The 26,394-nt window shown below is 35.6% G+C and overlaps 1 protein-coding gene across 1 annotated transcript in view; it reads right to left on the bottom strand.

Annotated features, from left to right (window-relative positions):
* The window catches only part of LOC148956971 (uncharacterized), a 64,512-nt gene extending 41,049 nt beyond the window's left edge, over positions 1-23,463 (bottom strand). Inside the window, exon 1 of the mRNA XM_089097054.1 lies at positions 23,219-23,463. Coding sequence (XP_088953180.1) covers positions 23,219-23,368 — 150 coding nt within the window. The 5' untranslated portion in view covers positions 23,369-23,463. The remainder of the gene's footprint in view (positions 1-23,218) is intronic.
* Positions 23,464-26,394: the final 2,931 nt, after the last annotated feature.

Genomic DNA, 26,394 nt, shown 5'->3' with positions numbered 1-26,394 from the left:
CGAACAGACTGCAGTATGAAAAGACATTAAATAGCATAAAGAGCAAGAAACTGGTAATTGTAAAAATATTTGTATATATTTTAATAAGGGATTAGCCAACAACAATTAAAAAAGCCTTAATAATAAAATCAAAGGTTTGAAGCTTAGTAGAAATCGTCGTTAGAATTTGGACTTTCTGTAATAATCAAATATCTTTGAAAAGACAAAGTATTGAAACCCGTTAAATTTCATAAAGAGCAAAAAACTGGTAATCGCAAAAATATTTTTATAAATTTTAACAAGGGATTGCAACAATTCAAAAACCTTAAAAAAGTAAACCAAAATTTTGAAGCTAAGTAGATATCGTTGTTAGAGATCGGACTTGCTTTGATAATCAAATATCTTTGAAGACAGCAAATTGTTTCAAATTGTCAGCGGTTGGAAGACAAGCAACAATGCGAATCCATTTATAGAAGCCTGTCAAGTGCCGGGGCCCGGCGGCGTATATATATATATATATATATATATATATATATATATATATATATATATATATATATATATATATATATATATATATATATATATATATATATATATATATATATATATATATATATATATATATATATATATATATATATATATATATATATATATATATATATATATATATCTTTATAAGTGAGCAATAATTGTGTGTGTATGTATGTATGTATATGTATGTTCTCGGAAACGGCTCCACATTTTTTCAGAAAAATTGGCATCTTAGGATATTCTCGCATAAAAAACGCATAAAATTACATCATATAAGCATTTATTATTACATTATATAAGTATTTCTTATATGATGTCATGCATAGCATAAATAAGATTGTTGAGTTTCCAACGCAACAGTTATTTATATGATATAATGTCTGTTGAAAGGCCCAAAAAAAATCGAAAATTTGCAGCTGCATTTACTATAAATGATGAATCTTTGGAACCAACACCATAACTATCCAACGTGATAAGATGTAAGATTTGACAACCTGGACCATCAATTACAACATCACCAATACGGATAGCTACAGCAAAAGCCATTGCAAAATTATCTGAAGTAATCAAAATCCAAAAACGTATCAAAAATTAAAATGAAGAGCAAAGACTCGGGCGTTTAGAACATATACGAAAACGACAATTAGAGCGCGTCAAAAATGAAAATGAAGAACAAAGACACACGTGGTTAGAAGACATACGACACCAAACAAGTGAGGGAGTCAAAAATGAAAATGAAGAGCAGCGAGTCGATGAAAATCAACATGGACAGCCAGAATCAAAACGTGTCAAAATTGAAAATGATAGCGATGGAGATTGGGTTTGGGATTTTGACATGGATAAGCTCATCAATGCCTAGGATACCTTTGCTAAAAAAAAAAAAAAGGTTCGACGATATGTATTTCATAATAACGAAAGGTAAGCCAAGGTGTAATGAAGCAAACAAATTGAAAATGATAGCGATGATGATTGGTTTTGGATTTGACATGGATAAGGTCATCAATACTTTTGGAAATCAAAAATATGGACTAGATAAATCGTTGGAAGAAAAACAAGCTCTTGTCGCACCACCTGAAACTGAACAATTAAAAGAAACAAAGTTTCAGAGATATGTCTTTCACACTCACAAAATATAATTCGAAGTAACACGAGGAGTTACTTTTCTACCATCTGAACAATTAAAGCATACAAAAGCGGGGAAATATGTCTTTCATAATGACAAAAGACAAGCCAAGGCAAAAGAAGAAGTTTTTGTCCCACCACCTGAACAATTAAAAGAAAAAAAGGTGGTCGTCAATGTCTTCCATACCTTGTAAAATCAAAAACCTGGACTAGATAAATCGTTGGAAGAAAAAGAAGTTTTTTCCCCACCAGCTGAAAAATTGAAAGAAACAAAGGTTCGGCGATATGTGTTTCATAATGAAAAAAGACAAGCCGAGGCAAACGTTGAAGGTCCAATAAAATAAAATATAATTTTACAAAGGCGCCAATTCTAATTTAAGGTCCATTTGGACGCCATAAAATCAAGAAAAGACTTAAACTATCTGCGTTTAGAAGACAAGCGACAGTAAGAATCTATATATAGAAGCCTGCCGCGTGCCCCATACCTTTGTTTAAAAAAACAAAGGTTCGGCGATACGTATTTCATAATGACGAAAGATAAGCCGATGTGTACCGAACCAAACAAATTGAAAATGATAACGATGATGATTGTGTTTTGGATTTTGACATGGATAAGGTCATTAATACCTACCATACTTTTGAAAATCAAAAATATGGACTGGATAAATCGTTGGAAGAAAAATAAGTTTTTATCACACCACATGAACAATTAAAAAAAACAAAGGTGGTCGTCAATGCCTTCCATACCTTTGAAAATAAAAAATCTGGACTAGATAAATTGTTCGAAGAAAAAGAAGTTTTTGTCCCACCACCTGAACAATTGAAAGAAACAATGGTTCGGCAATATATCTTTCATAATGACAATAGACAGGCCGAGGCAAAAGTCAAATAAAAAAAAGAAGTAATTTTACAATGGCACCACTTCTAATTTAAGGTCCATTTGGACGTCATGACATAAAGAAAAGGCTTAAATTGTCTAATTTTAGAAGACAAACGACAGTGAGAATCTATACATAGAAGCCTGCCGTTTTCCGAGTGTCAGGGCCCGGCGGCGAAGCCGCGGGGCTCCCGGTAATATATATATATATATATATATATATATATATATATATATATATATATATATATATATATATATATATATACATATATATATATTATATATCCTTACAACATTCTCCCAACCCATATGGGGACAAAATGCTTTTCGTTTGGTTCTAGACAGTTAGCCAACAAGGACAATTTGCGGCAATCTGCCATCCTTCATCCACAGAACGTGTCCTAGCCACCTCATCCTTTCTCTCATTATAACCCTAGAAAGCGGGATATATATATATATATATATATATATATATATATATATATATATATATATATATATATATATATATATATATATATATATATATATATATATAATATATATATATATATATATAGCAATTAAACCATGTGATATTGTGAAAAAACTTCCATTCATTGGATAACGATAGTGTGCTGTCTTTGCTTATGACTCCAGACCGTGCTTTGGATTACGATTGAATTTGCAGTCGCCTACAGATTAAAATAAGTATTGAAATTTGGATTTTTAGCCTTGGTTGTTGATAGTTTAAGTTAATAGCTATTAATCCTCTCGGATTTGTCTATATTATACTACCTTAGAGGGTTTAACAAGTGTTCAGTTTTTTAAAGAAATTAATTTTGTTATATTTAATGCATTGCTTAACTCCAACCATGGAAAAGATGCTCCCTCAAGTTCTGCTTAAGTTCAAAGCTAGTTTGCCACCATAAATAAGAAAGGAAATAAGCATATTAAAGTGAAACTTTCAGGATATATTGAGGGAGATACAGAGCAAAAATAAAACACACTATGTGCAAACTGGTTGTCAAAAGGGCTTATCAGCAATATCGCAGGACAAAAACCGCTTAACATATTAAGTTGAAGCTTTCAGGGCACGTTGAGAGGGATGTTGAACTAACTAAAAGGACTATATACATAATACTACTACAACATCTTTTGCTACTACTACTACCGCCACTACTACTACTACTAAGGTAAAGGGTATGTTGACATGTTGAGGGAAATGATGCACAAAATCAAAACATATGTGCATGGTGGTTGTCAAAATTGCTTATCAGCTATAGATCAAGTGCAGCTGAGGGTAAGGTGGCCAAGGTGGTAAGTTAAGGGCACGTAGAGGAAGATGTTGAAAAGTAATGGGAGTCAATGAACCCCCTCCTCCTCCCCCCTTTTCAGATTCTCCCCTTAACATTAATCAAAATTTTGACATACCTTTTTTCTCAGAACACTAAAAAGGTCCAATAACTATGCCTCTGGGAATGACATGACGCCTCACCCTCACAGCCCTCAGGGTAAGCGTTGTAAGTTATATAATTTGATCTCTGTTTGCATATAGCATTTATATTTGGGAAATGGAGGAATGTTTGTTCCTGGGTGGGTTTAGAAAAGCTATGTATATTAAGATAAAATAATCAGGGCAAGTTCAGAAGGATATTGAAAAGTGATCAGAGGGTAACAAGCCCCCATCCAATGGCATTTTAAGTTGTCCTCCCCCAAACACACCCAATCAAACTTTTGAGGTAGTTAATCTATTCAAAACAGTCTAAAGATCAAACAACTATAGTTTAAAGGACAACATGACAACCCACAGCCTCTAGGGCAAGGGTTGTAAGTCATGCAATTTGCCCACTGTTTACATACAGGGATGGTTATTTAGAAGTCAAAAGAGCATATCAGTAATATTTCAGGAACAGCTCAAGGAAGTAAGCTGAGACTTTCAGGGCATATTGAGGGGGATATTAAAATAAATCAAAAGACATTCTATTTATCCAGTCTGTGAAAATAGTATATCTTTAATATCTTGAGAACAGATAAGGGTTGTTCAATTGGAAATGACAAAGGAGGTTGAGGAGGATGTTGCACTGAAGGGCAGTATGGGCAATCTGGTTGTTAAAACAGCATATCTTCAATATTTCAGGAAAGGCTAAGATTATTAAGTAGAAATTCTCAGGAAACCTCGTTCATGATGTTAAACTAAATCAAACGACACTATTTGAATCCAGGTTTTCAAAGGGGGATGTCTGCAATGTATAAGAGGCAGTCAAATGTATCAAGTTGGAACTTTCAGAGAATGTTGATTAGGAGAACGGACTTAGTCAGTAGAAATTATATACATGTCAATTGTTATCAGGGCGTATTTGTAATATCTTAAGACAATTCATAGTATTGTTGAAGCTTTCAAGGAATATTAAGCAAGAGGTTGAGGTCTCTATTGAACTAAATAAACTATGTACATCCAGTTTGTTGTATAGCGTGTGCAATATCTCCGAAATAAGAAGAGTGTTGTCAAAAAATTTTGGGGAATGTTGAGGGGGATATCGAAATAAGTCCAAAACACTATTTGTATCCAAGGTGTCAAAAGAGCAGATGTCAAATATGTCAAGGATGACTAAGGGTTTTGAACTTTTGGGATATTATGAGGCGGATTTCCACTCAATTAAATGACACCATATGCATCCAGGTTCTCAGAACGACAACTTTTCCACATCACACCTAGCTAACACTCATGTCTAAGTCACAAATAAAAGAGTTTAAAAAGTCAAAAATAAAGAGAGCCGAGCGATTCATCTTTTACATATTTATTATTTTATTCCATTTCCAATCATGTTATCTTTTGAACATTCTCCAGAAAGATTTTCAGAAGTGTTACTTGCAAATTACTGCTGAATAGAGATCTTGATTTAGAACCATCCCAAACCTTTATTTCAATTGAATGGGATATTTACAATAATTATATTGAATGAAATCAGAGACAACACTCAGGTCATCTTATGCAACTTAGGAATTCAAATTAGAATCCAATATTTTCATTCTCAAACCTAAAGTCCTATAATAATTCAAACTTAAAACAGTCAAAAATTACTTTCAATGAATAATATGAACTCAAAACAAACAGAAGTCAAAATCCACAGCCTAATCCACAGACCAAATATACAGGTGGTAACAGGTAACAGGTGGTGATAATTAAATCCTAATATGAGTAAATATTAAAATAAATACTCAAGTCAACATTAAACCAAACATAAATTGCTACACATGAAATTTTGGCTAGGCCTCCCCCCCTAACTCTAAACCTTCTAGTGTCTATTGTGTTGTTTGTAATTCACTGAACACAATATGTAATTCAAACTGAATTTTTATAACTGTGACCTTAAACAATTAAAAAAAAAACTGTTAAACAAAATCTTCAAATTTGAATTGCTGATACTTCAAAGAATTGAAGTATCAGCATATATCATTATATATAAATCATTGACTTAATTTGCATTAATTCTTTCCAGCATTATTGATTAATATAGATTTTTTATTTTTTGTCAGTGTTTTGAGAAACTGAAGGACATTGCTATAAAAACATACAGTTTTTAAAAATTTACAATAGGTTTCATACTATAAAACTGTTCCTGAGATATTGCTGATACACCCTTTTAACAGCCTACATATAAACATTATGTAGATAATTTCGGAGACCACACTGCCTTTCCATGACGATAAAATAAAAGTACAAAATAGGGATAAAATCCTTTTTAATAGACAGTGTATAAATTAATTTCACAAAAAATACCAGATATTTCGATTACATATAGTGACCGTCATCAGTAGTAAAACTGTTTTACTACTGATGACGGTCACTGTATCTGTGACCAAAATATTTGGTATTTTTTTTGAAATTTATTATACACTGTCTATTAAAAAAGATTTTATCCCTATTTTGGACTTTTATTTTATCATAAGCATTATGTTTTGGTTAGATCAACATTTGCTAAAATTTTGTAATTATACCCTTAGTCTTTCACATCCCTCTCAACATTCCCTGAAGGCTTCACCACTATAACCTTACCCTTAGTAATATTAGTGGCAGTAGTAGATCTAGTAGAATTATGCACTTTGTTCCTTATGGTTAGTTCAACCTCCCCCTCCCAAACATGCCCTGAGGATTTCAAATTAATGCTCCATACTGTTACTGAGATATTCATGATACACTCTTTGTGATAACCTACATATTCTATTTTGATTTAGCTCAACATCTCCCTCAACACTCCCTGAAATTTTCACCTAATATCCTTAATCTCAATAGTCATAATAGTAGTAAAAGTAGTAAAGTAGAAACAGCAGTAATGTGTACATCAAGGGCGCCGGCATAAAATTTTCCAGGGGGGGGGGGGAGGGGTCAAACACCAAAATGTCAGTAGTGGTTGGGTGACATGGAATATACTTCAGGAATATTTTTTTGTATGAATAAGTTTATTTTTAAATACTTTTAGGAAAAAACTCTCAAGTAAAAAGAGCAATTAAATTGCCTGCAAAATGAAACAAAATACAGTAAATTTTAAACCGCAAGGATTCTTAGTGAAAGGATCAATTTGTTTAATCAATAATATATTTAATTATTATGCATTTAATTTTAAAAGAAAATCAAACTCAAACCAAAATTACAGAAAGATTGCTTTCGTAGATTATAACAGATTTAGACTTGCATTTTTATTAGGTACATCATATCAGAGAACGCTACCATACCGTTTTTTTTTAAGAAGAAACATTGTCAATGCATGTTTATTTGTTTTTTCCCAGGGGTGATTGTATCAAACCAAAGGTCCAAGATAATTGGGAGGGAGCACATTTAAACGTAAATTCAAAGCTCCTTTTTAAGTGACCATACAGATACAGAAGCCTGTGGCGTTTAATTTACTAAATAAAGAAGATTGCTTGAAAAAACCCTGCTGGTATGGATATTGGTTGAAGAATTCCCAGTGACTAGTCAGAGCTTTCAAAGCCCCTGCCAAACTTTTTATAGCATCTTAAAGTTCATAGTCTCAGATGGTATGCCTGCCATGTTGTGGTGTATTTGTTCCTAAAAAATAAAATAAATGGCTACTGTAGATAAATGGCTATTGGGGTTAACAACCCCACCAGTAGCATCTGGCCTCCCCCAGGTCACTCAACGTGTCCCCAGGTGACGATAGAGCAACGCCCTACAGATATGTAGGGTAACTCCTTAGGAGGAACAAACCAAGGGGGGGCCTTTTCCCTGGTGGTTCATAACATACACTGGGGTAACCTTACCTGGGGTTATAAACGCAGGCGGAGAAAGAAGAAGGACCCTCAAACGGACATTCAGAACGGCCCACTGGTTTGTCCACATGTCCCATGAGTTACAAACCTTCTCCCAGTAATAGGTTAAATTACATGGTGATGTAGAACACCATCGTGGGAGGATCCTCTATTGGAGGACAACTGCGGCAGGGCGTAAGATCCAGATCTATGGACAACGGCCTCTGCAAAGGGCTGCCTCGACCTTTTCGGGGTACCTGTAAGACTGGGGACCTTGCGGTAAACTCTATTCCCACTTGAGGAGTGGCGCCCCTCGAGGAAATTATAGCCTAGTAAACGACACAGCATTCGCACGGGATTCTGACTAATGAACAATTTTTCTGGGCTTAGTATGTTTTGATGGGCGTCTTTGGGCTGAAAAACCTCTTCCTAGCTAATTTATCTATTATGGGTTGCCTCCCCGTAGTAGCATAATATTTGTAGGCATGAATATATAATGAGTCGGAGGTAATGGGCTTGAGACTGTCTGTGCAGGATTTCGACTCTTGTTGATAGAAGAGCATCGTCAAGTGCTGAAAACCATGTTGTGACCAAGATGGGCCCAGGATTGCACAAAGCCTTCATTCATACTGGAGGTCCCAGGGACTTCTTGCTGTCCGGTTCTAAGCCGGCTTAAGCACTTCGTTGTAGACTTGAGAAGATATGTGACCCCCGTCCTGCACTGGTATCCGGGATCATTGCTTTTCCTGAGGCGAAAATAATTTCAATGATTTAAAGAACATGAAAACTGGAACTTGGAATGTTACGACGTTAAAAAATGACCATCGTATCGACTTTTTGACTGTCGAATTCAGACGATTTGAACTGGACTTATTAGGAGTTACATAAACTCCTATCCTTGAGGTAGGAAACATGAAATTAGATGATGTAGAATTTGTTTACTCAGGCAGGAAGGATGGGGTACATAGATAGGGAGTAGGGCTCATGATGAATAAGGAAGCTGCTAAGTCTTGTTTAGGCTGGGAAGGTATTAATGATAGAATACTAATCGCTCATTTTATGCAGGGTATCAGTTATAGTAGTATACGCTCCTGTTGGACCGACTGACGGAGATGATAGTGACTCAGATGAATTTAACTTACAGTCATATGAGCAAATAGACAGGGTCCCATGTAGAAATATGATGTCATTACTAGGAGATTTTAATACCCATGTTGGTAAAAATAGCGATATATTGTATTCTAGCCTAGGTAAATTTCGCGTTGGAAAAGAAAACAGTAATGGATACAGACTTCTGCAATTTCGTAGGTATAACAATTTAGTTATAACCAGTACGGTGTTTGGTTATAAAATCTTTTCATTGTTTTTTCACAGTTAAAAAAAGTCTGGAAGAATAGGAAGATAAGTCTGCAAACCAAGATTAAAATATTAGAACCGAGAGTGATGACAGTGGTTAAATATGACTCTGAAGCATGGGCTTTCTGAAAAGCGGATGAAGATTTGCTAGAAGTTTTCTAGAGAAATTGCTTAAGGATTGTTCTGGGTACCCGTCTGACAGACCGTTTTCAAACAATAGGCTATACGAAAAATGTGGTTGAATACCGCGCTCTAGGGCTATAATGAAAGAAAGGTTGAGGTGGCTAGGGCACGTTGTGCGGATGAAGGATGACAGATTGCCGAAGATTGTTCCTTTCTGCCAACCATCTAGGGCTAAACGGAAAGAAGGTCGTCCCCTTCTGGGGTGGGAGGAAGTCATAAAGAAAGATTCAAAAGAAATGGGAACTTCGTGGGAGGGTGTAAAAAGGAAGGATTTGAATAGATTGGGGTGGAGAAGGAGCGTGCGCAGCTGTGTTGACCTCAGGTGACTTGGTGCTGCATTGAATTCCTAGAAGTAGTAGTAGTATACAGATTGGACTAGGGGAAAGTCTTGTTTTCTTGCTATCTTGTTTTCTTGAATCAACCAAGTTGATTCGCTTTATTTGTAATGAAATTAGGCTACGTTTGGCGATCCGTAATTGCGGATCAGCTATAATGAGGGGGTGAGTCATTGTTTAGGTGGGGGCAGGGTAAATTCCTAAAAAAGTACATTTTAATGGACAAACTACTTACTCTTCACTGGGCTTCAGATAAATGTTGAAAGAGGTAGGAAGAGTAGGAATTAATTAAATTGTTTCACTATAGAGCAAAAATGTTACAGTTTCATTTCTACCAGTACAGAGGCGGAAAATGTTAGGCAGGTCATCATTAACCCCACTAGAAAATTCCTTTCGAGTGGCAAATGCTGCAAGGAACTTAGTTTTGATCAATTATAAATGGTATTATTTTTTTCTATAAAGTACTTCAATGTATTTAAACAAATATATGTAATGTATTTACCGATAAGAAAATCCTATTTTAGAGATTGTGATGGCTTCAGTTATGTAGAAGATCAAAATTCTCACAGAATTTCCAGCCAAACAAACAATAATACTTCTGTTCTTCCAACCGAAATTATTTTGTAGTAATATTAACAAGGACTTCTTACCGAAATTAAAATTCATCGCCAATTTTTGAAGTATATTCAAATTTAATCCAAAATTGAAAATTTAAACATAGGACGGTACTAATACACGTACAATTCTGGATTTACGTATTTTAAAAGCTATTAACCAGGGATTTAAGGGACAGGTACCTCAAATTATATCTTGGTTAGGCCTGGGTGTGATTTGGAAAACAATCAGAAGTTAAATAAGAAAAGAGCTTTTCAACTGAAAGCAAGAAACAGACTTGAAACCTATTTGAAAAGATTATTCTTTATATAAAGCGGGTTGTCTCCTCCTTAGCTCTGTACTCTTTACTGTGAAGTTTGGCTTTTTTTTCCAAATTTTAAAGAAAACTTGCAATAGGAAAGAAAAGATTTTTCAAAGCACTAAAAAATACTTTTGTTTAACAAGCAAGGTGTTGAGAAGGGGGCAGTCCCGCTTATATACAAAGTAATTTATATTTGCTTTAAGTTTTAAACTTGCTCCTTACTTTAGTTGAAAACCCTTTTCTATTTGTTCAATTACATTTCATGAAACTAAAGTTTTATGAATACAGTACTCTTGGTAACGCAGAAAAAACGTTCATTATTTCAATGATCTCTGTTTGGATTTTGATGAGTAATCAAACAGTTCATGGTAATGAACCGTAAGCACAGAGCAACCCAGCTCAATAGTAAACCATAACTAAAAAACTAAATTTTTATACCAATTGATATATCAAAAGAATTGGCTTATTATGCTGATTCCAAATATATACGTTTCATTAAGTTTAGTGACCCACCAAATCCTACAAGCTTGGGAAAATTTGTCTGATTTTTAAAAAAGGGGGAAAGACCCCCTCGAAGTCATAGAATTTTAAAGAAAATTACACCATCATATTCAGCATATCGAAAAACCCTACTGTGGAGGTTTCAAGGTCATATATGCAAAAATGTGGAATTTTGTAATTTTTGCCAGAAGAAAAATCATGGATGTGCGCTTATTTGTTTGTTGTTGTTTTTTTTAGGGGTGATTGTATTGACCCAGTGGGCCTATATCGTCGAGAGGGTTTATTCTAATGGAAATAAAAGATTCTAGAGCCGTTTTTAATTGAGAAAAAATAATTTTAGGGCAACTAGGCCCCCTCCCATGTCAACCTTTTCCAAAATCGTCTGATCAAAATTTTGAGATAGCTTTTTTCTTCAGCTTAGTTGAAAGACTAAATAACTATGTCTTTAGAGACAAAAAGACCCCCTTCAGCCACTGGGGAAATGTTTTGAAGCTATAAAATATACTCATTGCTTTATTTGTTAGTGGGAATATGCATATATTTTTCGGGTGGGGAGGAGAGGAATTTTCTGCAGGGAGGATTTTACACGGGGAGAATTTTCAATGGAGAGGGAGGTTTCCAGGGGGGGGGGGAGAGTTTCACAGGTGAAAGTTACACTTGGTGAATTTGCCAGAATTAATCTACAAAATTCCTTTGTATGTCTTGCTTTTTCTTTACCAATTCAACTTTAGGTGTGGAGATGTAAAGGGTAATTGTTTGGGGTAAATTTACACCACAATTGAATTGCCCAGAGGATATTTTGTGGGGAGGGGGATTTTTCCATGGAGGGGGGGCAGGTATCCTGGCGTTATCAAAAAACATTCAGATATTCAATTAAAAAACAAGTTTTTTTCAAATAAGTAGCAACATTAAAACTTTTTTTTTTGATATTTGTACGGAAATTTTTTAACAATATTGACAGTTTTGAATTTGGTTATCAAACACCAAAATATTTAATGCCTTTAGACTCAATTGTTTATAAAAAGTAACACATAATGAAATTAGTTTGCTCAATGTAAAACATTAAACAAAAATGAAGAAGACCAAACAATATTTTAGTTCAATATTTTCAATCAAGTTTTGATGCAAAAACCCAATAAATTTGAGACCTTTATATTTCACAACAGTAACAAATTAAATACTTTTGAGAGCGACACTTAGAAAAATACAATCACTCCTGAAAAAATAAATAAATGCTAATAAAACACAAAAAACGTATCCGTTCAGCGGGAAAATACAAAAATTCCCAGCATTCCCTACAGGGGAAACATTTCTGATTGTATTGGCTTCATATATCAGCTCAAGGATACTCTGGCAATGCAAGCAAAAGTTGACAGCATATTTCTACCAAAATTGGCCCTTATTAAGTTGTTTTACTTGTGTATAAAGAAAGATTTAAAGGAAATAGGAACTTAGTGGGCAGGTGTAAAAAGGGAGGCTTTGAACAGATTGGGGTGGAGGAGGAGCATGCGTAGCTGTGTTGACCTCAGGCGGCTTGGTGTTGTGATGATTTGTTAGTAGTAGTAGTAGTTTCTTTAAATATACAAACTTTATTGTGTGGTAATAACTGCACTAAATACTAATAAACAAATACATATTTAGGATCACCCAAATATGTAAGGCTCTTACACTTTAGTTACAGGGTCAAAATCCATTGACAGGCAGTCAGCAATGGGGTAACACACATTTTTCCAGGGTTTTTTCATATTCTGCTTTTTTTTCTTTTTGTTCCCTTATAATTACTTCATAGTCCCAAACAGTGACACAGTGTTTTAACAACCAACATGCACAGTGTGTATTCATTTAGTTCAACACTCCCCTAAACATTCACTGAAAGTTTCACCTTAGTACCCTTAGCCCAAGTAGTACTAGTAAAAGTTACCATAGTAGCAGCAGTAGCACAAACTTAGTACTATTTCACTGGTTCAATATCCCCCTTAACATGTCCTGAAAGTTCCAATTTGATACTCAAAGCCATTCCTAATGGCTTTGCTGATATGTTTTTTTGATAACTGGCATGTGTATGGTGTTCTGATTTAGTTCAACATTCTCCTTAGCTTTCCTTGAAAGTTTCACCTTAATACCCTTATTCTCAGTAGTTGTAGTAGTAGTATGCACATGTTTACTTTTGGTAACTTCAATATAATCCCCTCCAACATAGCCCAAAGGTTATCTAAATACTCTCAGTTATCTCTGGAATTTTGCTGATACCCCCTTTTGACAACTTGCATGCATATAGTGTGTTTTGATTTAGTACAACATCCCCTGAAAATTTTACCCTAATACATTTATCCTTAGCAGTAGTAGTGGTTGAAGTAGTAGCAGTAGAAGTAGTAGCTGCAGCTTGTATATGAAGCCTTTTGGTCAGTTTAAAATCCCCTCAACATACCTGAAAGGTTTAATGCAATACTCTATGCTGCTCCTCAGATATTGCTGATACACCCTTTTGACAACCTGTGTGCACATTGTATGCTTTGATTCAGTTCAACTTTCCAGAGAACATTCCCTGAAGTTTCACCTTAGTACCCTTAGCCATAGTAGTAATAATAGATGTACAAATAGGAATAGTAGTAGTAGTAGCAGAAGTGGTAGTAGTAGTATCCACATATTGTTTTTTGATCAGTTAACATTCCCCTCATCATGCCATGCAAATTTCAACTTAATACCCTAGGCCATTATTGAGACATTGCAGATACATCCTTTTGATAACTGGCATGCTCATTTAGTTCAACACTCCCCTCCAACATTTCATGAAAGCTTCCCATTTGTACCCTTAGCCTTTTTGGAGGCTCAGGAAAAAACATGGCCCCTTTCCCAATAACTAATCCTATGTATCAACAATTGGCAATTTGCATAACTGAATGCCCCTACTCAAAGGGCTGTGGGGTTTATTTCATTCCTAGAGCATAGTTACTCAATCTTTCAACAATTCTGAACAAACTGGTACACAAATCAGATAGAAAAAAAGTGAAGGGCAATGTACCTAGTAGTCAGACAACTAACCACCACTTTTACATTTTTCTTGTATAAGCATGTGATCAACCTGAGTATTTTAACCATAAATAACGATAACAATTGAACTGGTATTCAGTAGGGAGTCAGTATTAGGAAAACGGTTCTATCCTGCTTTCTAGGGCCATAATAAGAGAAAGGTTGAGATGGATAGGACACATTATTCAGATGAAGGATAACAGATTACAAAAGATTGCCCTATTATGCAAAACATCTTATGCCAAACAAAAAGCAGGTTGTCCCCAAATGGGGTGAGAGAAGGTTGTAATAAAGGATTTAAGGGTAATTGAAAGCTTCTTGGGAGAATGTAGACAGACTTTGAATGTGCTGGGATGAAGGAGGAGTAAGCATAGCTCTGTTGGCATCAAACAGATTGGGGCTGTAGTGAATTGCTAGTAGTAGTAGCAGAGGGTTTTAAAATGTAGATAATTATGGAAAGAAACATAAAAATTCTATAGACACACTTCATATTACAAGTAAAAATTTCATTAGTAGTATTTTTGTCCTTCACTTCTGCATGTACCAAAGGGTGTATTGTCAGAATTCCAATTATTATGATATGAATTATCTAGTTAATGTAATAGCATACCAGTATTCTATTGGTGGTGTAGTGATATGTTCTGTTGATTCCATTAGGGACCTTGGTATTGTTTTTAATAATCAATTAATGTTTGATAAAGATGTATTAGCTGTATTCAGTGTTGTTACTAGCCAAAATGTTTGGGGGGGAGGGGGACGGCAAGAGATTTTACTGATTGGCTGGTCATTTAACTGACTGTTTTTTGTCAATAATTTACATAATGTCTGTTTTGAAAAAAATACATAAAATTACTGCACGGGTCAGTAAAACCACTGCATTTACCAACAGATTTTGATACATATGTCACTATTTTATGCTGTTTATTTAACCAAATGGAAAATTGTGGCACTATCTGTAAAATTATGGCTGGAGTTGGTAAAACTGCTGGGTTTACCAACCAAGTTCGAAACTTCTGTAGATGACATGTCAGTATACTAATGGTGTTTATTAAACCAAACATAGAATTTTAGCAGCATTGGAAGACTTATTTTGTTTTCACCAAGAAAATCTTATTCACAGCTTATGAAAAAGGTGCAAAAACAGGCATAAAATTTTGTACTTTACTTGAAGTACTTGCCTTGTGAGTGCAGTTTAAGATGTTTAAGCCTACCATTTCTGCAATTCAGGAGGGATAAATTGGACTTAATATATTTCAAATTGCAAGGTATTGATAATTTATCTTTCAGCAATTTCTTTCAGTTTAGCCATTATTTGCCCACAAAGCAGAACAAATTAAAATTATCAGAAAAAGGTTTTACCTTAAAACCTTAAATTGCACTTGCTAGCAATATGGACAAGTCCAGGGTATGTCAGTTAGTGATGATAGGGCTGCAGGACATCAGCTTCATCCCATTGCGTGAGCCATAGTTTGGTCTCCCATTCCTTATCAAGATTTGCTTTGAAACTGTCAATGGATGGTGAACTCACTGTCATTTTGCTCAGATCATTCCAAAGGCTTATGATGTGGTTGGAGAAGAAATGGTTCCTCTTCCTTGTATTAGTAGGCTTCCGAAACAGCTTCACTGAATGACCCCTGGTTCTTGATGACTGGGCAGGCTGGAATAAGTCTTTGTCATCAGTCTGGAGCAGTTTGTAGGTCATTATCATATCACCTCTTCACTGACGATGTGTTAGAGTTGGTAGCTTGAGGCATTGCAGTCAGCATGCATACTCTTTGTCTGGCATTGCTACAAACATTCCAAATTCTAATCTTGGTTTCACCAGGCTCTTGTAGAGTTTTGTGATTATTGCAGGGGATCTACTTGTCATTGTGTGTTTGATGAGACTGAGAGTTTGGTTTGCCTTTGCTACTGCAGCTCAGGTGTGGCAGTTGAAATTAAGGTGTTCATCTACAATGACCAACCCCCTGATCTCTTTCAGAGGAACTCTCAGAAAGTGGTTGTCTCAGACCTACATTTACTGACATAAGAGTATTGCCATCATGTGTTGTTTCTTCCAAAATGGAGAACCTTACACTTATCTACATTTAACTTGAGCATCCATATCTTGGCCCATTTGCCAAAGCTGGCAAGATCTGACTCTATTGAGGCCACACTTTGCTGAGTTGCTTCAAGTCATTGGCGTACAAGCTAAGTTTGCCTGTAATGGTTCTTGGAGAATTGTTAATGAATACAATGCAGAGTGTAGGTCCTAAAACTGTTCCTTGAGGAACCCTGCTTAAGACCTCAGCTATTTCTGAGTAGTAAACTCTGCCACCTTTGCCAAAAACTCTGACCAGCTGCTTTCTTCCCTTTAAGAAAGACATGATCCAGTCCACCACACCCTCTTCAATTCCAATTGCCTTCAGTTTCAAATGAAGCCTTTGATGGCAGAAGAAAGGTTGGACAGGGTTCTTTGTAAATTGGTCCAATAAATCATGTAATATGTTACCTGACCATGTCATCTCAAGAAATAATGTTACAGCTTTGGTCAAAACCTCCTTTTTTAAGGGCAGTATATAGAACCATAATATTTATGGCATTTGTATATTTTGTTTTACTCAGTATCCATAAAATGAGTTTCATGAATTTGTCTCTTTGCACATTCTGGTGTACTTGCTTACTCACTGTAAGCTTGAGCCTAAACTTGAGTAATGCTACCCAATCTTGGGCATGGAATCTAAAATTTTCAAGGTATCTAGATCAAGGACAGACACTATCATAGATGCATCCAACCTAAGGCAAGTGCAGTGGAGCTTAATAGTCTTATGTTAACAGGCTAGGATTGGAGAGTTACTTTTGTAGTTTCTTACATTAAAAGAATTAGTTGTCCTAGATTGTAGTCAGCCAATATATACTAGCATAGTTTTGACCACAAATCTACAACATTGTTTCCAACATAGGGAGCCTAGTGTATAGAAGATTAGCTTAGGAAAAGTTGCATGACAGCAGTTCTCCAGAAGGAAACATCTTAATAAAATAAAAGTAGCACCATTAGATTCATGGGTGCCCATAGACTGAATTTTAGGGGGGGGGCTTACCTGGTATAATTGGCACTTCCAGTGCTGTATAATTGAAATTTCAGGACAAATTATCAAAGGCAGCATGACAGCACTCCCTAAGTCAAGAGCGATGTGGGCACAATATATTGTTTGTTTTTTTTTTAGACCAGGGCACTTCTTATAGAAAGAAAGATCATAGGAACTTCAAAAGAGCTCATGGAGGGCAACCAGCTCCCCCTCCCCCACGTCAATCACTTCCCCAAAAACCTACCAACCAAAATTTTGTGATAGCCATTTTGTTCAGTGTAGTTTTAAGGGCCCGAAATTACGACTTTTGAGAACAACAACCCACCCCCCAAACCCTCAGAGCAAGGGTTGTAAATTATGCCCTGGGGGGATATAAGGTTTTTTTTATAGAAAGGGTGGTCATATAAACCTCAGAGGGGCTCATTTGATTGGTAATCAGAAGTTCTACTGGACTTTTTAACAGTCAAAGTGATTGGAGGTCATCCAGCCCCCCCCATACACCAATCATGTTCAGCGTAGTTGAAAGATCCAGAAATTATGTCTTTCAGGATAACTCCCCCCCCCCATATAGCCCTCAGGTCAAGGGTTGTAAGTTACATCCTGGGGGCATATAAGGTTTTTATAGAAATGGTGGTAATATAAACTTCAAAAAGGACTCATTGGATTGGTAATAGGAAGTTATAGTGCTCTTTTTAAGAGTCAAAGTGATCAGAAGGCAAAAAGCCCCCCCCCCCCACACACACACATACACAAGTTGTATTTTCAAGAAAAGCATCTGATAGAAACTTTAAGATGGCCATTTGTTTTCATAGAAACTTTGAAAAGGACTCAGTCAGTTGGTAATTGAAAGCGCTAGTGCCTTCTTTAATAGTCAATAGTGATTGGAGGGCAACCCCCCCCCCCCCATCCCCATCATTTCCCCAAACACTTCCAGTCAAAATTTCGAGATAGTTATTTTGTTTGACATAGTTCAGAAGTCCAGAAATTATGGATTTGATGATGAAAACCCCCTCACAGTCCTCAGAGCAAGGGTTGTAAGGTATACCCCAAGAGCATTTAAGGTTTTTATGGAAACAGTGGTCATATAAACTTTGAAGGGGGCTCATTGGATTGGAAATTGGAAGTTGAAGAGCCGTTTTTAAGAGTCAAATTTATTGGAGGGCAGCTGTATCCCCCCCGCGCACATTTCCCCCCAATGCATCCAACAGAAATTTTAAGATAGCCATTTGTTCAAAAATAGTCCAAAGATCTCATAACATGGCCTTTGGGGTTGACACAGCCCCCCAAAGTATGGGAATAAGGGTTTTAAGTTATGCCCTTTTATAGGAACTTCCCAACCAGCTCCCCCTCCCCCACGTCAATCACTTTAGGGTTTTATGGGATGTAAGGTTTTTATGAAGAGGTGGTCTTGTGAACTTTAGGGGAGGCTGATTTGATTGGAAATGCATACCTCTAGTTCCATTTTAAGAGTCAAGCATGATGGAAAGAAAATAGCACCCCCCCCTCTTCTCCCTGATATCCTCTACTCCCCAAACAACATTGATCAAAATTGTGAGAAAGCCATTTTGTAGCCAATAGTCCAAAGAGAATATAACAATGTCTTCAGTAATCAAATATAAGAAATATCTAGGCAGACATTGAATTAAATCAAAACAAACTATGAGCATGTTATTATTATTATTAAGTTAGATCTTTAAGAGTAAGTTGCAGGGGATTTTGAACTAGCCAGAAGGCACTATGTGTATACTTTTAGTACTACAACTACAGTTACTGTAACTAATGATGCTTAGAGTATTAAGGTGAAACTTCTAGGAAGTGTTTAGGGGGTGTTCCAATCAAATGAAAAAAACTGCATACATGCTGGTTTTCAAAAAGGCTATAATAGATAGAAATATCATTGAAACATTTAAAGAAGCTAATTTGATTCAAAATTAAAAGTTCTAGTGTCCTTTCTAAGAGTAAAAAGAGATTGAAGGGCAATCAGCCCGTCTCTAAGTCAATTTATTTCCCAAACACCTCTAATCAAAACTTTCAGACAGCTATTTTTTTCAGCATAGTAGAACAGTCCAGCAACTATGTCTTTAAGGATAATGGGCATGTCAAACCCCTGCAACTATGCCAAACTATGGATTCTTATAGAAAAAAACTGAAAAGATATAACATACTTTTTTTCATGAAAATGACTTTGTCAATAAAAAATGAACTGAAATTCATCCAAAAAAAACTTTTCCACAAAACAAGGTTTTCAAAGAAAAGTATAGAGTTCTGCAAAAATGGGCAGAAATGAAGTCAAGTAATCATCCAAGCGTAAAACTACCACAAATCCCTATCAATATGAAACTCAAAATGAACAGTAATTAGAATAAATAGCCAAGTCAAACTCAAAACAAGCAGAAATTAACATTAGTAGGGCTGATAACACCAAGCCTTCTCAAGACCAGAACATAATTTGTGCTTTACTGAAAACAAAATGTATTTAAATGTTTTCCCTTTTTTTATTTAAATAAGTAAAAAACTCTTTTTACTCACTTTTTTTTACCCATTTTTAATTTTAAGGAATAAATATCAGTATAAGCAAATTAAACTGACAATCCAAAGTTGTTTTTTTTTTTCAGTAAAGCCTAAGTTATGTTATGAGAAGGCATGGGGGTTGTCAGCCCTAGTAATGTTAATTTTTGCTCGTTTTGAGTTTGACGTGGCTATTTATTATAATTTATGTTTGTTTTGAGTTTCATTTAATTGTTGATAGTGATTTGTGGTAGTTTTACACTTGGAAGATTATTTGATCTATTTTGCAAGGTTTCAATTTTATAACACAAAGATTTTCAAAGGTTAAGCAAAGGGAAAGGAAGCAAAGGTAGGTACTTCAAAATACCTTTCTATGACTTACTTTAGTTTGTAGATCCATCCCTGAAAGTTTCAGTTTCCAAACCAAATCCTTTTCTAAGAAAGCAAAAACTAACTAAACTAGAATTTTACCAGATGATCTATTTTTCAAGGTTTCACATTTATAATACAAAGAAATTTTAAAGGCCATCAAAAGTCAGGGACCTCTAGAGGGAGAAGGAGTGGAGGTAGGTACTTCAAAGTACCTTCCTGGGACACAGGCCTACTTTAGTCCATAGGCCCATCCCTGAAAGTTTCATTTTCCTAACCTAACCCCTTTCCAAGATACCCAAAAGTAGAATTTTACCATCATTTCAAATAGGTCTGGTATGTGTATCCAATATTCAGCATAGGCCTAATAGCTCATGCTCAATATCTCAAGTCTACACACAGTAGGCTACCTGGTTTTAAATCAGATATCAGGCCTATAGACTTACAGGAGGCCATCAAGATTGAGGGGCACTTTCAGCATAATGACTCCTAGCCTATTGTGTTGAAAATGAGCCTAAAACATGCAGTCAAATTGAAGCATACTGTTTTTAGTGTATATTAATTTTTAATACAGCCAAGGGCTGTACATGAGACCATCAGGGATGTGGGTGAATTGTCACAAGTACATCTTTAACCATAAAAAAAACATAAAATAAGCAATCTAAAATGCATCTCCTCATGGGCGCCAATATGCTGAATTTTAGGGGGGGGGGGCTTACCTGGTCTAATTTGCACTTCCAGTGTTGTATAATTGAAATCTCCAGACAAAATATCATAGGCAGCGTGATAGCACTGCCTAAGTAAAGAGTGATGTGGCCACAATATATTGTTTTTTTTTAGACCACTGCACTTCTTATAGAAAAAATGTCATAAGAACTTCAAAAGAGCTCATGGAGGGCAACCAGCCCCCCCCCACATCAATAACTTCTCTAAACACATCCAACCAAAATTTTGAGATAGCCATTTTGTTCAGCATGGTTTAAAGGTCTGGAAATTATGACCCCTCCCCCCACAACCCTCAGAGAAAGGGTTGTAAGTTATGCCCTGTGGGGATATAAGATTTCTTTTATAGAAAAAGTGGTTGTATAAACCTCAGAGGGGGCTCATTTGATTGGTAATCAGTATTTCTACTTGCCTTTTTAACAGTCAAAAGTGATTGGAGGTCATCCAGCCCCCCCCCCCCACATACACCAATCATTTCCCCAAACACATTCAATCACAATTTTTGAGATAGCCATTTTGTTCAGTGTAGTTAAAAGGTCCACAAATTATGTCTTTGAAAATAATCCCCCCCTCTATATAGCCCTCAGCTCAAGAGTTGTTAGCTACACCTTGGGGACATGTAAGGTTTTTATAGAAATGGTGGTTGTATTAACTTCAAAGAGGACTCATTGGATTGGTAATCAGAAGCTATAGTGCTCTTTTTAAGAGTCAAAAAGATAAAAAGGCAAATACCCCCACCCACATACACATTGTATTTTCCTGAAATGCATCTGATAGAAATTTTAAGATGACCATTTGTTCTTGTAAAAACTTCAAACAGGGCTCAGTCAGTTGGTAATTGAAAGTGCTAGTGCCTTCTTTAATAGTCAGAAGTGACTGGAGGGCAACCATCCCCCACACCCATCATTTCCCCTAACACTTTCAATCAAAATTTTGAGTCAGTTATTTTGTTTGACATAGTTTAAAAGTCTAGGAATTATGTCTTTGAGGATGAAAACCCCCTCACAGTCCTCAGGGCAAGGGTTGTAAGGTATGCCCTGATGGCATTTAAGGTTTTTCTGGAAATGATGGTTGTACAAACTTTGGCTCCTTAGATAAGAAATAGGAAGTTGAAGAGCCATTTTTAAAAGTGAAATTTATTGGAGGGCAGCTAAACCACCCCCACATCTTATTTTCCCCCAATGCATCTGATAAAAATTTTAAGATAGCCATTTGTTCAAAAATACACAACCCCCCAGAGTATGGGGATAAGGGTTTTAAGTTATGCCCTGGGGGGATGTAAGGTTCTTATGAACTTTAGTGGAGGCTTATTTGATTAGAAATGCATAGTTCTAGTTGAACGATCTAGCAGAAATGACATCAAGTGATCATCCAAGCATAAGACTACCACAAATCACTATCAATAAATAAATGAAACTCAAAATGAACAGAAATTAGACTAAATAGCCAAGTCAAACTAAAAATAGCAAAATTAACATTAGTAGGGCTGATAACCCCCATACCTTCATAAATATCTACCAAATCATATTATTGAATTATGAATAAAGTGAACACATCATTCAATGCCTTTTTTTATGCTCTATACAAATATAATAATCATTTTTGTTGAAAATGAATTTTAGCCCCCACCCCTGTATATACCAATTTAGGGTATATATTTGCACATTAGAAGGGGGGAGTTTACTTACATCTTATTTACATCAGAAATAAAATTTACCCCCACCCCCTAATGTGCAAATAGCCTATATACCCTGAATTGTATAAATATGGGTGGGGGTAAAATTCATTTCTGGCAAAATTGATTATTATATTTGTAAAGAGCATAAAAAAAGGCACTGATTGGTATATTCACTTTATTTGTAACTCAACAATATGATTTGGTAAATATCTACCCATGCCTTCTAAAGACCAGAACATAATTTGTACTTAACTGAAAACAAAATATGTTTAAACATTTTGACTTTTTTTACCCATTTTTATCTTAAGGAATAAATATCAGTATAGGTGTATTAAGCTGATAATCCAATGTCATTTTTTTCTAGTAAAGCCTAAGTTATGTTCTGGTCTTGAGAAGGCATGAGGGTTGTCAGCAATAGTAATGTTAATTTTCACTTGTTTTGAGTTTGACTCAGCTATTTATTATAATTTATGTTTATTTTCGGTTTCATTTAACTGTTGATAGTGATTTGTGGCAGTTTTAAACTTGAAAGATAATTTGCTTTGATTTCAGCTCAATTTTGGCTTAATAGAGGTCTTCACTTTTCTTTGAAAACTTATTCTGTGGATTTTTTCTAAATTAATACATATATATGACACTGTCATTTGGCCATGGGGGGGGGGCGGGGCCCCCCCCCCCTTATGAGTACCCATTCCTCTCCTTATGTTCTAGCGTGTTTTCTTCTAAAGAGCAACTTTTCTGCAATTTTACCCATATTATTATCAACATGAACCTGTAGATTACCTCAAATTCCAAAAACCTCTCAATCTTTTGGGTTACAGGGTGGGTTTGCACCCTCCCATCAGAAACAAGAACAAAGAGTTCCTGGAAGTCTTCAGCTAAACCCTCACAATGACAGAGCCTGCAATTCATAATATTGCTGGTAGAGCCCATTTCATTTCCTAGGCTTCATGTTTAAAGTATGGCAGCGTTTAATTTGAGGGGAAATATTCTGGGCTTCCACCCTCTGTGATTTAAGTTTGATTTGAGTCTTTGTTATTATTTTGATGAAAATGATATCACTGACGCTCAGTGTTGCCACTCCACTAATACCAAAAAGCGGTGCTGGTTGATGAAAAAAGAAGTGTTTTTAGGGTTTCCTTTCTACCGAAACACAGTATAATTTATGGTATATTTTGATACCCGAAACGCAAATGCGTCACCACTAGTTTCAACAAAAAACTTACTTTTTAAAAGCAAATAATTCCCTGCTACTTTTCTAGCAAATGGATACTATTGTTTATTACTTTTTTAAGTGGTAGATTTTGCCATGGAATTTGATCAAGAAAGGTAGAATAAAAATGAAAAGAGCCACCACCCAGATACCCACCCCATATATAAAAGGGAAAATTAGTCGCCAATGATAAATTCATATCTTTTCCCCACTTTCTGGCTCTCTCACCCGTTCTTTTTACTAATAGCTCGTCTAGGCCATCCGTTATCTAGAAAATTGGAAGCAGGATAATCTACTCTTTTATGTTTAAACTAGATTAAAAGTTTCCTTGTCAATATTTGTTTCAAATACTGTGTATACTGTCGTTTATTTTCCTCGATTATTCCAATTTTGGTTCCTCTGATATGCCGGCCTTGAAAACGAAAAAAAGAGATTAATGTGCCAGTCTACACTTCCAGTCTTCCGCCACATTTTTTTTTAAGAAAAAAGACAGTTTGAGCACTCCAAAAGACGAGAATGCTAGATTTAAAAGTTTATACTGGCTCAGCAAATATATAAAACGACATTCTCGAAATAAATGCTCATTTTATTTTCTTCTTTTAAGTTTAGACGCTTTGCGCTACAAAAGTAGTTTTTACACAACTTACTTCCTTAAGAAATATTTCAAAAAATTAACGTAAAGAATAATACAATTTGTAGTGATGCTTTTCTACAATTTTCAACTTTTCGAGAGAGCATATTATTTTCTTACTTTAAAAAAATCCTCAGCATGGTTTGGTTTTTGATTTATCGGCATGTTTTTACTCCTTCTCTCGCCCCAAAGCAAAGTAGGTTGTGACACACTTGTCTACAAAAGATACCAAAAATAACTCTTGCAGCTTTTATGGGATAAATAATGTATAATGACCCAGAGGTGTGGCATTGTCTGAAAAAAGAGAGGGAAAAATAGAAAACGAAATGGCTAGCAAAAAATTTTTACTATGACCACGACTAGATTTTAATGACAATTATCATATTGAAGATTCTAAAACGTTAAAAACAATCATTCTCATAGGCAGACAAAGGTCACTCGGTATCAAAAGCATTGTCATGCTCATCAAGACCTACAATGGTCGCACTATGCAAAACATTTTGATTCACAGCAGTGCTGTCACTTGAGGTTGCTTTACCGCCCACTTGAAGTACACGTTTAACAAGTCCCAGTTCTAGCTCCCCCTTGTCATGGCTTGACCTACCTTTTTGCTAACGGTTCAGACCACATTCCACTTTTAATGTCAACGAAAGACTTAGAAAAGGAATCTGCTGACGTTTTATAGAACTAAGATGATTTTGCATGTCAGTTTTGACTTCCTCTAAAAAATAAAAAAGCGCTCAGCAATGACATTCAATTTTGGCAAGGAAAAAAATATTATATCAATTTTAAAACTTTTGGAAACATTACTGCTCCATTTACAGATTTTAGTGTAAGGATATGGCATAAATACACCACTATGTCAGAGACGTCCAAATTTTCAAGATTCAAACCTTCAGATAAAGTTACACATGATATGAACTGCCATTCCTGGTCCATCTTTGATTTATTCCATATGCCGGAGGTATAGCACTAAAAGAGTTACTGATGACTAAGAACTGTTAGCTCGTGACTAAAGGGGTCACAAAACAGAAGAAGTCATTTATCTTTTCAGAGAAGTGAAAACGATCTAGAATTGGATTGATGTTCATATGTGAGGAACCTTTAATACAAAAATGAGTCCTATTACAACGTGCGAGTATCCCACAACTCGAGAATGCCCCTTGTAGAGTTTTCAAATGAAAGGCAACAGTGGGGAGCCAAAGCAAGTAATATGGGTTATTCCACCTGAGTGAAGAGTTATATATATATATATTCATTCCTATATGCATATTGTCATTTTGCACTGTTTTGAAAGGGATGGCAAAAAATTTTTCATAAATCTTCTAGACTCTTGGATTTTTTTTTTACAATGACTTGTAACCAGGGCATATTAATGACAGCTAAATTTCCCAACTGTGACCCATGATTATTTTTCTTCAACAAACCTTTAACTAAGTGTATTATTCCCATTGTTGGTGCAACCTCCAATCTAGTTCTGTATGGGAGCGCCTCTCTTCTTAACATAGTCTGTCCCTCGAACCAACTGACAGAAAGTAACAGATACTGATCCCTGATTACACTCTAACAGAGCAAGTAAATCTACCAGTAAATTCATTATGACATTACAGAAACTGATACAAACAGAGTTGTTTGGCTACAGACTGATTTACTGTCTAGTCAAGATCCACTGAAAAAAGGTTAGTTTTTAGGTTGACAAAAAGCTTTTCATGAAAATGAAATGCCAAAGCCTGTTGAGCAATGTTTTTTGCTTTTATTCTAATCAGACTAGCATAGCTCAGCAAATCTAGCCATGGCATACTTTTCAAGAACTTCAGAAAGTTGTCAGTGACCGAATAGCGTATATTATGTTCAACAAGAAATGAGACAAGCCTTGCTTCAATAGTGGTCTCCTTTTCATTTTTGGAAAAAGTGATGAACACGTGTCAGAGTCTGAGAAGACGAAACAAACCATGTATTTTGCTTAGTCCCTGACAATAAAGGTTAAAGATGGGCTGCTCAATTGAACCATGAAACAGCCTAGGCTACATGAAGGAATAAGTGGTTTATAATCTGCCCCCTCTGGACAGTACATCTACAAATTTGAATTCACATTTGATTTGAATTTATAAATGC

Source organism: Artemia sp. Qi Xiang Cuo, chromosome 1 (assembly GCF_049724085.1).
Source record: "Artemia sp. Qi Xiang Cuo chromosome 1, ASM4972408v1, whole genome shotgun sequence".
Classification (NCBI taxonomy): domain Eukaryota; kingdom Metazoa; phylum Arthropoda; class Branchiopoda; order Anostraca; family Artemiidae; genus Artemia; species Artemia sp. Qi Xiang Cuo.
Note: the sequence above shows the minus strand (reverse complement) of the source record. Positions and strands in the feature narration are given on the sequence as shown.